This window comes from Pan paniscus, chromosome 12 (genome assembly GCF_029289425.2).
Source record: "Pan paniscus chromosome 12, NHGRI_mPanPan1-v2.0_pri, whole genome shotgun sequence".
Taxonomy (NCBI): Eukaryota; Metazoa; Chordata; class Mammalia; order Primates; family Hominidae; genus Pan; species Pan paniscus.
In genome coordinates, this window is record NC_073261.2 from 52,424,492 (window position 1) to 52,439,209 (window position 14,718).

Below are 14,718 nucleotides of genomic sequence, written 5' to 3' on the forward strand. Positions count from 1 at the left end.
ATCTTGAATTGTAATCCCCAGGTGTCAAGGGAGAGACTTGGTGGGAGGTGACTGTATCGCCAGGACAGTTTCCCCCATGCTGTTCTCGTGGCAGTGAGCTCTCACAAGATCTAATGGTTTTATAAGGCAGTTTTCCCTGCTCTTTCTTGCACTCGCTCATTCACCTGCCACCATGTAAGATGTGCCTGTTTCCCCTCTGCCATGATTGTAAGTTTCCTGAGGCCTCCCCCACCATGCGAAACTGTGAATCAATTAAAACTCTTTCCTTTAGAAATTACCCAGCCTCAGGTAGTATCTTTATAGCAGTGTGAAAACGGACTAATACACTAGTCTAGAGGTGAATTTAGAGCAAGCACCAAGAGATACATGCTGAAATAAATCAGCAACTGAATTAGAAAAACAAGCATAACTTAAGTAAACTTTACTTTCAAATTACTTCAGATACAAAAGAAAACAATGGCAAAGTCTAACAATAATTAACAAACCAGCTCTTGAGTGGCAGAGTGCTCCAGGGATGAGAGGGGCTGGGGATGGAAAGGTGGTTGGGAGACACAACATTTTTCTAGCTTCAGAAAGTCAGGGAGCCCAGATCATAGCCTGAACATCATGGTATTGGTTACAGATTCTTTACAAAGGTGTTTACCTGTGGGAAGGAGAAAATCAGAAGTTTAATTTCACATTTTTAACAGAATTTTCAATGGTCCACCCCCAATGCATATGCAGCCAAGCCCACGAGGTTTTTGTGAGGAAAGGAAAATAGGCATGGAGAAGAAATGTGGGCAGCCCAGGGTCATAAAGCATCAAGTGGCAGAGCTGGGAAGAGAATCCAGTAGTCTCATTTCCCTAGTTTTAGGATGCCTTAGAGAAGAAAGTCAGCTGGCAAGCACATGTTACAAGTCAATTATTTAACAATTATTAGTCCAGCATACTTTAGAGAATAGGGATTATATTTGTAATCTGCACAAGATTCCATAGGCCTTGGAGTGTGAAATGCAATGTGAGATGCAAAGCACAAGACCCATGATATTGAACTTTGAAGCAAAGGCCAGAAAGATAAAAGTACGACAAAGGAAACCACCAGAAAACAGGAGTTAAAGTCCTTCCCACCTCCCTCATGAGGTCTTCCTGTTTGGTTACTTCCTCAGAAAAATCATCATTGACATCCAACACCAGCACTGGAATGTTCATCAGAGCCTCAAAGTGGAGCCTATAAGAAGCGTGAACGTTTGGGGGACAGAAAAAAAGAAAAGTAACTTGAGTCAAGTTTCACATACTCGCCAAGTCTTACTCAGAGAACAGATCTAAATTCAACATGACTTTTCAAAGAAACTGCATGTAAACTGCATTTAAAAAAACAAATTAATTCAATAAAGTTGGCTGGAAACAGAAAGGTTGAGGTTTCTCTTCATTCTTGAGCGTGATACTAACAGTCAGAGCACCAAACATTTTAAGTGGACAACAAACCAAGCCTAAAGGGAGGACAGGCAGAAACCAGGAATGCCAACTTAGTAATACTGACAATTTCTCTAACATTTTCAGCCCTTCATGCTGAGCCAACTATCACCATCAATCACAATGTTCAGTCTAGGGAAATGTTAAGAAACAAAGAAAAAGCTGGAGAAATAGAATCTAATAAAAAGGCCCTTGGAATGTAAAGATTATATTCAATATTAAACTTCTTCTGGGCATCTCACTCTGTCGCCCAGGCTGGAGTACAGTGGTGCGATCTCGGCTCACCGCAACCTTTGCCTCCCAGGTTCAAGCGATTCTCCTGCCTCAGCCTCTCAAAGTGCTGGGATTACAGGTGTGAGCCACGGCATCCAGCAATATTAAACTTCTGAGTTGGAAAATGCTTGACATTTCCAACCATTTCCAGTATATTCTGAACCTTCCTACAGGGGGCTGCATGTGAACTTGTTTTTAACAACTGGCTGTTGGGAGCCAGGTCTCTGTCTCTGATACATTCTTTTCTCCACTTACTTCGTTGTCTTGTGAATAAGCCAGGCTTCGTGTTGGTCATGCAGCTGCTCTAGATAGGCCAGCTCAATTCCTTTCTCCTCCTCCCTGGCCCTCTGGTACAGTCTCTTCAAACAAACCTAAAAGACAGTCCCCAAGCCCTGATGAGCTCTTTGCTGTTTTGGCTGCTACAATGCAGTCTTCGGGGGCTCTGAGGCCCACCCATAATGTCTATCTTGGGCATTACAAGCCATGCCTTTGCTTCTGCTGTCTTGTTTTCTTATGCAATCAGAGGATCTACACCATTCTTTTCCCATCTCCACCTTAAACCTGCTCTTCCTCTGAAGTATCCTAAGTTGGTTAATGGTGAACGTCATCCATCCAGTCATCTAAGCCATGGACCTGGAATTTTCCTTGTTTTTCCTTCTCCCTACTATATCTGGGAAGTCACTCAATTCTCTTTCATCTCTCTAGAATGTTCTCTCCTTGCCTCTCCTCTCACCTCTGCCCTTGTCATGTCCTCTTTACTTCTTACCTGGATTATGGCAAGAGCCTTCTGATTCTGCCTCCTGGAGGCAGGGAAGTATATGGACAGAGTACAGGCCTTAAGGTCAGAAAGTCCAGGAGTAAATTCCTGCCTTCATAAGGTACTAGCAGTGCAATCCTTGTGGGCTTCTATTTCCTCATTGTCTACCCATCCACAGGTCACTGAGGTAAGTTGTATTGAGCTCCTGGAAAAAGCTGTTCCCTCCTTCCAGTTTGTCCCCTTCACTCCACCCATCTGTAGTACGGCAATATAATGACATGACTTTCCTTGCTGAAAATACTTCACAGGCTCTTTACCGCCTACAGCCATAGCCCCAGGGTTCAAAGCAGTATGTATGAATAGCATTGCATTTATAAAATGTTAGGTAATTTGAAATATCTCTTTCATGTCATACCAAACATTCACTCAGGAATAGAATGTAAAATTTGCACAGGTCAAAGATAAAACAAAGAAGTGGAAAAACAAGTGAGGCTTGAGACTAACTCTCCTCCCCCGCTGCTTTGCAGAGTGTACATAATTCTATTCTGCATTCATCTGGTAGTGAAGTTTGATGCACACTGGCTCAGAAAAATGACATCTTCTTTACCTGTCACACAAAGCTACCCCTCCTACTTCTCAACTGCCTTAGCTCTTCCCCTGGACTCACTGCTTTAGCCAGATTTGACCTCTTTCCTGGGGAACAGGCCAGGCTCTTTCACACGTCAAAATTTTTGCTCCAAATGTTTGTTTTGACTGAATTATCCTCAGTCCTCTCTCTGCTTGACAAACATTTCATTATTCAGTATCATGTGTCCTGGAAGAATAGATGGATTAACCCACTGATTTAGGACTTCCCTCTTTTTTTTTTTGAGACAGAGTCTCGCTCTGTTGCCAGGCTGGAGTGCAGTGGCACGATCTCAGCTCACTGCAACCTCTGCCTCCCAGGTTCAAGTGATTCTCTTGCCTCAGCCTCTCAAGTAGCTGGGACTACAGGCGGAAGCCACCACGCCCAACTAATTTTTTGTATTTTTAGTAGAGATGGGGTTTCACCATGTCGGCCAGGATGGTCTCGATCTCTTGGCATCGTGATCTGCCCGCCTCGGCTTCTCGAAGTGCTGGGATTACAGGCGTGAGCCACCGTGCCCGGCCAGGACTTCCCTCTTTCAATAACTTACTTAAGAAATGAAAACTTAATTTCCAAATGTAGTACACAATAATCCCAAAGACTTGGGAGTCTTTGCTGTTTCCCTCTTATCTTACCTTTTCTCTAAGGAAATAAAATTATAGAAACAAATTTTATTAATGATCAAAAGGTATATGCACTTGCAATTATATACTGCCAGACTGCCTCCTTAGAGGTTAACCAATTTATATTCCCACCAGAAAGGTAGCTTTAGGATTTCTAAGCATAGCAAAGCTATCTAATTTTCCTTTCTGAGAAAAAAAATGTTGTCTGATTCGTGAAAATAAATTTTTTTAAAATGTGGCTTTATGTTTCCAAGTACACACACAAAGGCAGAACAATTCTTTTTAGGAAAGCTATTTATAATTATTCATTCACTGCTTGCAGACAAACATTGACACTAACATCGATCTATTAATAAGCTAACATATTTCTATTTACTATTAATTTCCTTAACAGAGCAAATGGATTTCCCTGAGAAGTCTAAGTCTTAACTGGTGGCAGTATTGAGGGGGGAAAAAAAAGAGGTCGAAGTAAACTCCTACTATGAGCATTTGGCATAACTCTTGCTTTACTGATATGGCTATAACAAATTCTATTTAAAAAAATCCCGTGCAAACAGTGCTTTAGTCTGGCCCCTCTTCATCTCAGTCCTCATGAGGAAGACACACCTGAATGTGAACAGGAAAGACAGTGTAGCTACAAGTGGCGAGGGAGAGACCCTTTACTGGTCTTCTTAACCTGTCCCACCCAGGAAGAAGAACTGCTGCTCTGCTTGCTTGGAGTCAGAAACAGAAAATGGAAAGTGACTGCTAGTGGGTCTTTTCACTATGCCTCTCAAGCCCAAACCCAGGTGCCATTTGTCCCATGCACCTCCTGCATGCTGTCCCCATGCTGTGCCAGTCCCAGGTAGGGCCTGGCTTTTCGATGTACACTGATCAGCTGCACTCTCTTGATTCCATGGGGCTGGGTAGGAACACTGAGGCCTAGCTATTTCTCTTCTGAGTTTTAAAATTGTTAGCTTGCTTGTGTTTTTAAAAAAATTTTTAGAGATGGGGTCTCCCTATGTTGACCATGCTCGTCTTGAGCTCCTGGCCTCAAGCAATCCTCCCATCTCAGCCTCCCAAAGTGCTGGGATTACAGGCGTGAGTCACCGTGCCCGGCCTGACTTGCTTTTTTAAAAAAAAATTTTTATTTATTCATTTATTTGAGACAGGGTCTTGCTTTGTGGCCTAGGCTGAAATGCAGTGGTGTAATCCTGACTCACTGCAGCCTCAATCTCCCAGGCTCAAGTGATATCCCACCTCAGCCTGCTGAGTAGCTGGGAATACAGACACACCACCATGCTTGGCTAATTTTTAAATTTTTTGTAGAGGGCAGGGGGCTCTCACTATGTTGCCCAGGTGGGTCTTAAACTCCTGGGCTCAAGCAGTCCTCCCACCTTGGTCTCCCAAAGTGCTGGCATTGCAGGCGTGAGCCACTGCACCCGCTTGGTCCAGTCTGGCCCAGTTTGCTGGCTTTTAAGAAGTTAGGGGGCCAGACGCGGTGGCTCATGCCTGTAATCCCAGCACTCTGGGAGGCCGAGGCGGGCAGATCACGTCAGGAGATCGAGACCATCCTGGCTAACATGGTGAAACCCCGTCTCTACTAAAAATACAAAAAAAAAATTAGCTGGGCGTGGTGGCGGGTGCCTGTAGTCCCAGCTACTCGGGAGGCTGAGGCAGAAGAATGCTGTGAACCCGGGAGGCGGAGCTTGCAGTGAGCAGAGATCGCGCCACTCCAGCCTGGGCAACAGAGCAAGACTCTGTCTCAAAAAAAAAGAAGTTAGGGAAGAATAGGTAGAAAGGAGCAGAAGGACCTACGAAGTCCGTCTGACATGCTCGAAACTCAGTATTTACGAGGGCTCTGAACTGGAAGATTGGGCACTTGCACAGCTTTTTACATAGTGACATGACAACTTCTATTCTGCTCTTCCCTTGGGCACAGTTACCTCTGAATTTCACAGAAGAGGTCAAGTGTGACTTCAGGGAAGAGACGTGGGCATTCCTGCATCTCTGGAACTAATGCCATCAAAACAGCATTAAAATCCCCATCTAATCTCAAAATGAATAAGCTATTTTTCTTTTCTGCCATTAAGTTGTAATAATCCTTCAACTCTTCTCATTCTACTCCAGCTGAAATATTTCAATTAGCCTCTCCAAAAGGGCAGATCTGCCCCCAAGTGACGACGACAACGATGACAACGATGATGATGATGATCATCATCATGATCATCATCATGATCATCATCACCATCATCACCATCTGCTATGGTTTGAGTGTATCCCCCCAGAATTCATGTGTTGGAAATTTGGTCCTTAGTGTGGTAGTGCTGAGAGGTGGGGCCTTTAAGAGGTGATTAGGTTGTTAAGACAGATTAATGCCACTCTCTTGGGACTGGGTTAATTCTCGCCGGAATGAGTTCTCACTCTCGTGGGATTGGACCAGTTGCCATGAGAGCAGGATGTTATAAAGCAAGGCTGCTCCTCCTATCTTGCCCCTTTTGCACATGCCTGCTCCCTTCCACCTCATCATATGATGAGGCAGCAGGAGGTCCTCAATGGAAGTTAAGGCTGCCCAATTTGGACTTCCCAGTCTCCATAACTGTGAGCCAAAATAAGCCTCTTTATAAATTAACCAGTTTCAGGCATTCTGTTATAAGGTCATTCAGAGTGCACAAAGAAGAAAAGCAATTAAGACTTTCTTGTTCTCCTTGCTGGGTCCAACTTCCACTCCCCAGAAACAAGAGCCTCTTCAGCTGGCCCAAGTAGCCCCATTTTACTCCCAGGAATGGGTCAGCCCACTTCCTCTCTCACTCCTCCCCAATGCTGGCTTCATGGCACTGAGCTGAATGTGCTGAAGTTCTGTTCTCTTGGAAAAGGTTAAGTCAGCATTCTCACTTCTCCTAATGCTCAGCTCGTCCTGAGAACCTCCTGCTTCTTTCAGTCCAGCCATCCCAAGACTCCCATAGGAAACCTGTCACCTCTTCAAATTCCAACCAGGATCTTTACTCAATCCAACCTCACAGCACTCTCACTCCTCTTTGGCCCAGGCCACAAGCCTTCCTGGGGCTCAGGACTTCTCTCCCAACTTGAACCCTACACTTTGACACTTCAAACTGTCCTCTTTGAGAGGGGACTCCTCTCCCCACAATCGCTGACACTAATCTCTACCCCTAAAGTATAATCCCCTTCTCCTATTCTGGCTCTCAGGCAATGAAGACTATTGAAAGAAGTCACATAAACATGACCCACCTTGTCAACTTGCAATCAATGCATCTAACTTTAGTGTGGTTCTTTCCATGGAAGATTATTAGCCCTCTGGCCTCACTGAATCTTTAGTTCAGTTCTATTTTATTTTAGAAACAAGTTCTCATGCTGTCACCTGGGCTGGAGTATAGTGGCACGATCACAGCTCACTGTAGCCTCGAGCTCCTGGACTTAGGTGATCCTCCTGTCTCACCTCCCCAATAGCTAAAACCACAGGCACACATAACCACACTCAGCTAATTTTTAAACTTTTTTGTAGAGATGGAGTCGCACTATATCGCCTAGGCTGGTCTCGAACTCCTGGCCTCAAGTGATCCTCCCACGCCAGCCTCCCAAAGTGCTGGGATTGTAGGCATGAGCCACTGCACCGGCCCAGTTTCATTTTAAACTTTAACCCTTACTTATTTCTGTAGAATCTCTTATTCCCTCCTACGATCTAGCTTTTGCCTCAAAATGTCCAGAAACTCTCAACACAAAGATCCCCAATATCTGGTCCCAGTCACATTCAAGGGCCTTTTTTCCTGGTTGCCACCTTCTTAAGGCAAGACCCTTCCTTCCAGTCCTCTCCTCGTTGGCTGGTGTGAGGCTCTGTGATGGGAGCTCTCCCACTCATCCTCTGGTTCTGCTCAGTCTGTTCTCGGCTCCTTTCTGCCCACAAGTCTCAGTTCCATCTCTAAAAAGCATAGCCTCTAGCTTGGAGACAGCTTTCCTTCCTTCTAACAGTATGTGGTATATCTGGCATTTGACTATATATTGGATGTATATCTCAAAAGCTGAGAGCAGTACAACTCTAAAAAAAAAAAACTCACCTTGACTCAGAATCCCACTCCAGAAGAGCCCTTAGAGATCATCTAGATTGAGCCAGTGGATTTTACAGGCAAGGATCTCTCCAGTGGAAAGGTCTCCAGGGGCTGCCCAAGGTCACTACCAGTCAGCAGAAGCCACAGCTCACTTCTATCTCCAGAGACTCTGGTGCTCCTGCCATGACATCATGTAGGATGGCACCAGCCAGAGAGTCACAGAATAGAACTACTATAGTCCATCCTGCCTTCCCAATGGCATCACAGTTCAAAAAAGGGCTATAAATTAGGGCAGTATCATGATGAGGTGAGAACATTCTCCTCTTCCTCCTCACATCTTACTAAGGAAACCATTGAGACTACACACTCTGATGACCCAGTCAGAGTAAAGGAGGAGCTGAGGCAAGTGGCTACAGGTCAGAGCATCCCACCTGCAAACCCTAAGCGTCATCATAAAGATGACACTCGATTTGCTCTGTTGTTCCTACATCAACAGCGATCCTTTTATGCATAGTCAATGGCTTTAGCACTCTGCTACACGAAGCCAGTGGGGAACAGGGTGCTCAACACTGGGACAGGAGGGTGTCCCCCACTGCTCTCTGTGCTGCAGGTAATGTCTATGCTCTAATCTCTCCAACCAGAAAATCAGGGGCTTGGAGAATGTCACTTCTTAGGTTTCATATGGCCCTAAAGTCTAAGGTTGTAGGTTCAGTGTTACCTGGGGAGAAGCCTGGAGGTAGATGAAGCCATGTAATGTGATCCGGCTGGCAAACTCCCACAGGAGAAAAGAATGCCAGTCCTGATAGATATGCCACTCGATGTCACTGAGGGAACCATTTTCAAAAAGATTCTTTGCAAAGATATACCTGGTTGGAAGTGGGATGGGAATGGGGAGGGCAGGAGAATGGGAAATGGAATGAAAGGCACGAGAGAGAGAGAGAGAAGCAGAAAAATCAATAACCAACTTGTTCCATGTCTGTTCCAACCACTTAACCTTTCTAGCTCCTCATCAATCCTTAAGAAATCTGAATTCTTAACCCATATCTCCCTCCCTGCTCAATACTAAGATGGGAAATAGGATCTAGACTTTGGAGGCTGAAATCACACCTTTCCAGATGGATTGATTCACTGGAAGAAAAGAGACAGAAGATAGTATCATTGGTCCCTAACAATTTTCTCTGCTAGAAACCAGTCAGAACATACAGCAAATATATGTAAACTTGAACTTTTAACATTTCCTTATTATTATTATAGCAAGGCCCAAAACAAATAAACAAGTGAATCCAGTATAAATCCACCCACTAAATTTCATACAAGGACTGAGGGCTTCTAAGTCTCCAGGCTACTGAGCCATCCTTTTGTTTAGTTGAGACACGCAGAAGAAATAGTATTTATGTGGTGTCCTCTATGGAGCAGAAAATGCATTTCCTACTAATTTCAGTATTACTAAGAAAGCAGACTCCTGCAAAGTGCATTATGAGCTCCTGCTTGCTTGCTTCCTCTGCTGCTGAGTTTCTAGTTCAGATAAAAGAAAGCTAAAGCTAAAAATCAAACCAGCTTTGCCCCCTGCTTATTTCTACAACCAAAAGAGCATCTGGTAAACAGGAAATCAGAGCTAAACATAAACCATGGCTTCAGACAAACCAGGGGTCAATCCTGCTTTCAAACCTCAGGCATTTTAATACAAAACACAATTTGCATCCTAAGCAAGGGACTCCAGTTTTCAAGGCAATGCTCAGCAACTGGTCACTTTGGAGAAAATAAAATTCAGAACCCTTGTGTATGATGGCTCAGGAAAGTACACACTGCAAGGCTGTGAGTGTCACCACTGAGAGAATACCTTCCAGAATAACATTCCAGGGTCTGATACTGGCTGAAACATTCACTAGCTATGTAACCTCAGGCAAGTCACCTAAATCCTCTCAGCCCGTTATGATGATGTCTTGTAATAATCCTCACAAAGTGCTTAGAAGAGTGACTGGCACATAGTGTTCTAGATATCTTAGTTATTATTATAACTGCTTTTTGTTAGGCTATGAAGAAGCTAACTTAGAAACTCCAGAAGTAAACTTTCCCAGTCTGGAATGGTTTAGCCATAGTCTAGTTGATGAGAACAAATAAAAGGGTAACATTTTAAACTCAAAATGTTTTTGAGTTCTTTACAGATAACTAGAAGATGAAATTAAGATCCTATAAAGTGGCCACGCACTGTGGCTCACATCTGTAATCCCAGCACTTTTGGAGGCTGAGGCGGACGGATCACCTGAGGCCAGGAGTTTGAGACCAGCCTGGCCAACACGGTGAAACCCCGTTTCTACTAAAAACACAAAAATTAGCCAGGCATGATGGCATGTCCCTGTAATCCCAGCTACTCAGGAGACTGAGGCACAAGAATTGCTTGAACTCAGGAAGCGGAGGTTGCAGTGAGCCAAGATTACACCACTGCACTCCAGCCTGGGCGACAGAGCGAGACTCTGTCTTAAAACAAAAAAGGATCTTATAAAGAGAAATTAAAGATTTGCTAATAAGCCCTATGAAAGGGGTTCTTGGCTTTCTTGAGAAAGAGCACTTCCTTTATTTCTTCAAAGCTTGTGGTGGTGATGGGGTGAGGGGCAGAAGGGTGTGGTGCTGAGTGGGAGGGAAGCACTGCAGACTGAATGCAGGGGCTGCAGGACAGAACAGGGCATAAGGATCTAGGAGTCAGGGCCTCTGCTCTAAAACCATATGCTAATGTTTCCTTTAACTCAAACAGAAAAGACTAAGATTTCTTCCTCCCTATAATCAACTCTCCCAGATAACCTGTGTTCCTCCTTTGGAACAAATATCACACACGTGAGCATGTGTTCAGTCCCTGTTAGGCAGGGACTGGGTCTGCCTTATTCACTGCTGCAGCCCCAGGGCCAGCCTTGGTGCTTCAACACAGGAGGCATCCAATAAATCTGTGCAAGTGAACAAAGTCTAAATTACCCTCGGGATTAGAACTTGTGATTAGTTTTCCTTTCTGTCTCGAAAATGCCCTCACTGAAGATAGCACCTGGAATGTTGTATGCCCATAGTGTAATCAATTATTACCTCTTCCTTTACAAGCAAAGGTTAAGATCCATGCAGCTTCTTAATGCATTTCTAATTAACAAAGTGTTTCTACTTCTCTATTTTCCTCTGAGGGTCTCACACACCTACTTCATGAAGGGGCTAGAAATAAAGACTGACTATGTTTCCAAACAACCCATGTGGTTATATGTAATTCAACTTCTGAGTCTGAGAGGCATGGCTTGGGAGAGAAGAGAAGAAAACAGGCAGGTGGGATATCCAACAGCTGAAAAAGAAGTAAAACCTATAGCCCAGCCATTTGTAATTCACATATTTAGCTTTTATAAAAAGTAGGCTCTCTCGGGGTACGTAAACAAGGAACGGATAGCCTATAGGGTTTGTTTTACATATCTTACATGATTTTAGGGTAAAGTCAGAAAAATCACTTTTCATTTACAAATGTATCCTTATTTTTTTTCTTCTAGGGGGCTTTCCGGAAGCACTAAGAAATAGAACTAGTTTGTCTAACTTGGAATTAAAAGAGTAACCAACTGAGTGTCTTCAGCAGTGACAATGAAAATGTACCACTTCCCATTTTGATAATTCAAAGAGCCTTAAGAAAGATCGTTTTGCTTGAAAGCACCATTTCACACTGACACTGGTCATTCATAGGCTTCAGATAAGAAAAACTCCAGCAGTGTCCAGATCAAGCCATCCTGACTTTGTCTCTAGGCTGCTTAACCTCAAGTCACAGCCTGGTCTCTGCAGCAGAGCCAGGCATTCCGGAGCCTGCACGGCCTAGCTCTTCTGGAGCAGATGGGCTCACTTCCCAGGGTGCTGCTAGCTTGCATTCAAAGTGACTTCACATCTCACTCCCTCAGGTGGTCAGGATGATGCCCATCCCTGATCTGACACAGGCACTGATGTCCACTAGACTCTGGCCAGCAAAAAGCCCTCTCACAGAAGAAGGGGTCAAAAAGGGCTAAATCTGAGACAGAAGCCAGTTTCTCAGATGTGCTATTTCTGCCTAAGCATCCTTTCTTGAAGAATAAAAAAAAAAAAGGCTGAAAATATCTCTTATATCATTTTTAGGAACACAAATTTTAATTTCGTCTGCTTTTTTCTTAAAGGGGATAACCAACCACTGAATCATTTGATTTCTTAGAATATACACTGCTACTTAAGTGTCTATTCTGTGCCTTTTAGCATGTGATGGTTACATTAGGTGGCTACCAGCTTGCTCCATGCCAGAAAATAAGGAAACATAAGGTAATCAGCAGCAATGTAAGAAATTCAAAGCATTCAGTTGACGAAAAACCCAATTTCCTTTCTTGACATAGATGACAATCTGGTAGAAGTACAACTCTGGACAAATCTGTATAGTGTTGTCTTTAAAAAAGAAGACAATTTTTCAAAGTATAATCATCAGTGACCATAGCAGTGCAGGATCTGTGCAAGATCAAACAGGCAGCACTGAGCATGGGGCTTGTGACTGGTGGAGGGCTTGGCATTTTACCTGTCACTGTACACAGACCTCTCAAAGATCTGTACTGGCTTCCTGGCCTGTAAGAGTTTCTCAGGGAAGGGCTCCAGCTGTACTTTCAGGCGGCTCAAAAAGGAAAATGTCTGGAATGTGTAGGACCATCGTGCTGGCTCCCGGTACATCATATCCAGCAAGTTTCCAAGACTTTGGGCAGTGCAGGCCTAGAGGGAGATGAAAAACAGAAGAAAATTTCCTAGAAAGCATATTTACTCCATGGGGTACACCCCTCCACACACACCCCTACCTCCCCAAACAGGTTTAATAATCAATGAAAGAAGAAATTACAAAAGTTTCCTTCCACCAAAAAGGTAGAATCAGATCCCCAGCTTAGTCAAAATTTCATAATCAGGGATGAGATTTTCCTACCTATTAAATAAGACTCTCTAAAGGGAGATGACATGCCACTTCAATATAACAAAAGCAGAGGAAGAACCATATATAGAATTAACACGATCACTGATTGAGGGATTTGTGAAGTCTGTCTGGGGAGGAGTTAACAGTCAACAACCATCTAAAATTTAACTCTGAATCAAATCTTTCCACTATAACACTATGTTGCCTCTCTTTTGAGCTTCCATCTGTAGTTATTTGTTTATAAAATGTCAAGGCAAACCAGAAAGCAACTGCTTATTTGAAAATCCAACCAATCAACCACCAAATAGAATTTTATCTTTCATATAAGGAATACAATTTGTTTGTTAAAACAAAACCCTAATTAATTCTACAGACTTTATGAAACATAATTAAAACGTTCCACTTACTCGGCATGTGCAAGTGGGCACAAGTGTGGGATGTTCAGCAGCCCCGGATTCTTTTTTCTTTTTTTTTTTTTGAGACAAAGAGTCTCACTCTGCCACCCAGGCTGGAGTGCAGTGGCACGATCTCAGCTCACTGCAACCTCCCGGCTCACTGCAACCTCCGCCCTCCTCCCCACCCCAGCCGAGTTCAAGTGATTCTCCTGCCTCAGCCTCCTGAGTGGCTGGGATCACAGGCACCCGCCACCACGACAAGCTAATTTTTGTATTTTTAGTAGAGATGGGGTTTCACCATGTTGGCCAGGCTAGTCTCGAACTCCTGTCCTCCCAAAGTGCTGGAATTACAGGCGTGAGCCACCACGCCCAGCCCCAGATTCTTTTCTGGATCTGCCATTGACTCAACAATGCAAAAGTGAATTTTGTACAAAAGCACTTTGGATCTGGATTTTTTATTCAATCACCATTCACTGAAGGCCTGTGTGGATGAGGCGCTACATGGGCAGGGTACCGTAAGGGTATAGAAAAAGGAATTAACATTTATTTCAACCTTTATTGTGGTATGTTACCTCAATTAATCTTCAAAACAGCTTCATGAGGTAGGTACTGTTGTAATGCCCATTTTCCAGAGGGGAAAATCCACTCAGAGGTTAAGTAACTTACTTGTGCAAGGTTTCATGGCGAGTAAATGTTGAAGGGACTCAAACCTGGCTTCCTCTAACCTCATCATTCCAACGCCCTCCATCTAAAGGTGAACAAGACAGTTCCTGAACTCAAAGAGCTCACAGTGCAAAAAGGAAGAGGGTGATGAGGATGTACGAAGCTGGAATGTAAGGCAGAACATGTGATGAAGGGACGATTACTGATGGTGGAAGGAATCTCAGGGAGTTTCTGAAAGAAAGTGGCATTAAGCTGGGAAGTAACTGATGAGTAGAATTCTCACAGATGGAAATGGAGATTAAGAAGATTGTACTTCAGGTAGAGACAACAGGACAGAAGGAGAAAAAAGATTAAACAACAGTAAGAAGTCCAATTTGGCAAAATAGCACTATTAGATTCCAAAGAAGGGTCTTAGCCCTTTGAAAGGCTTCAGCAGAAACAACACATATAGAGCAGAGTGGACCAGAAAAACATTTAACTCAGAGGTATTTTCGGGATTTCCCTCCTTCTGACCCCCCAAGCCCACACATACCAGCCTCACACATGGCCCCTGACTAAGAGCTGGAGGTAGAAGTAGGAGGACAAATTTGTGTCTCCTATAGTCTCTGTGGTGTCACTAGAGATGGTAGGGAGCAGCCCTGGGCCTGTCGCACAATTCACACACTGTATGTGGAGCGGAGTGCTGTGCTGGCAGATGCAGTAGGTTGACTGGTGGGTTCTATTGCACCAGTGGGCTTTGGGCTATCAAAGAGAGACTCTTCTGGAACCAAAAATGTAAAAGAAGCCAACACAATTTCTGAAAGAACCCATCTCAGCTACAGAACAAATGCAAACATCCTTCCAAAAATATAAGCAAACAGACGAACAATAATTGGACACAAAAATACTTAGCAATTCAAAAGGAGAGGACTAGTCTCGGTGCTCAGACAGGGCTGTTGTCAGAAACAGGAGAAAACAAAA

General features: G+C 43.8%; 1 protein-coding gene across 7 annotated transcripts in view; it reads right to left on the reverse strand.

The window, feature by feature from the left end:
• Window positions 1–406: 406 nt before the first annotated feature.
• DGUOK (deoxyguanosine kinase) overlaps window positions 407–14,718 on the reverse strand; it is a 32,012-nt gene continuing 17,700 nt past the window's right edge. For 6 of the 7 annotated variants that reach the window (XM_003810360.4, XM_063594593.1, XM_057301285.2 and 3 more), the window contains 5 exons: window positions 12,320–12,507; window positions 8,492–8,639; window positions 1,981–2,096; window positions 1,108–1,207; window positions 407–643 (listed from right to left, as the gene is read on the reverse strand). In XM_003810360.4, the coding sequence (XP_003810408.1) occupies window positions 617–643; window positions 1,108–1,207; window positions 1,981–2,096; window positions 8,492–8,639; window positions 12,320–12,507 (579 nt within the window). In that variant the 3' untranslated portion in view covers window positions 407–616. The remainder of the gene's footprint in view (window positions 644–1,107; window positions 1,208–1,980; window positions 2,097–8,491; window positions 8,640–12,319; window positions 12,508–14,718) is intronic. The other variant, XM_008962725.4, reaches the window with a different exon arrangement.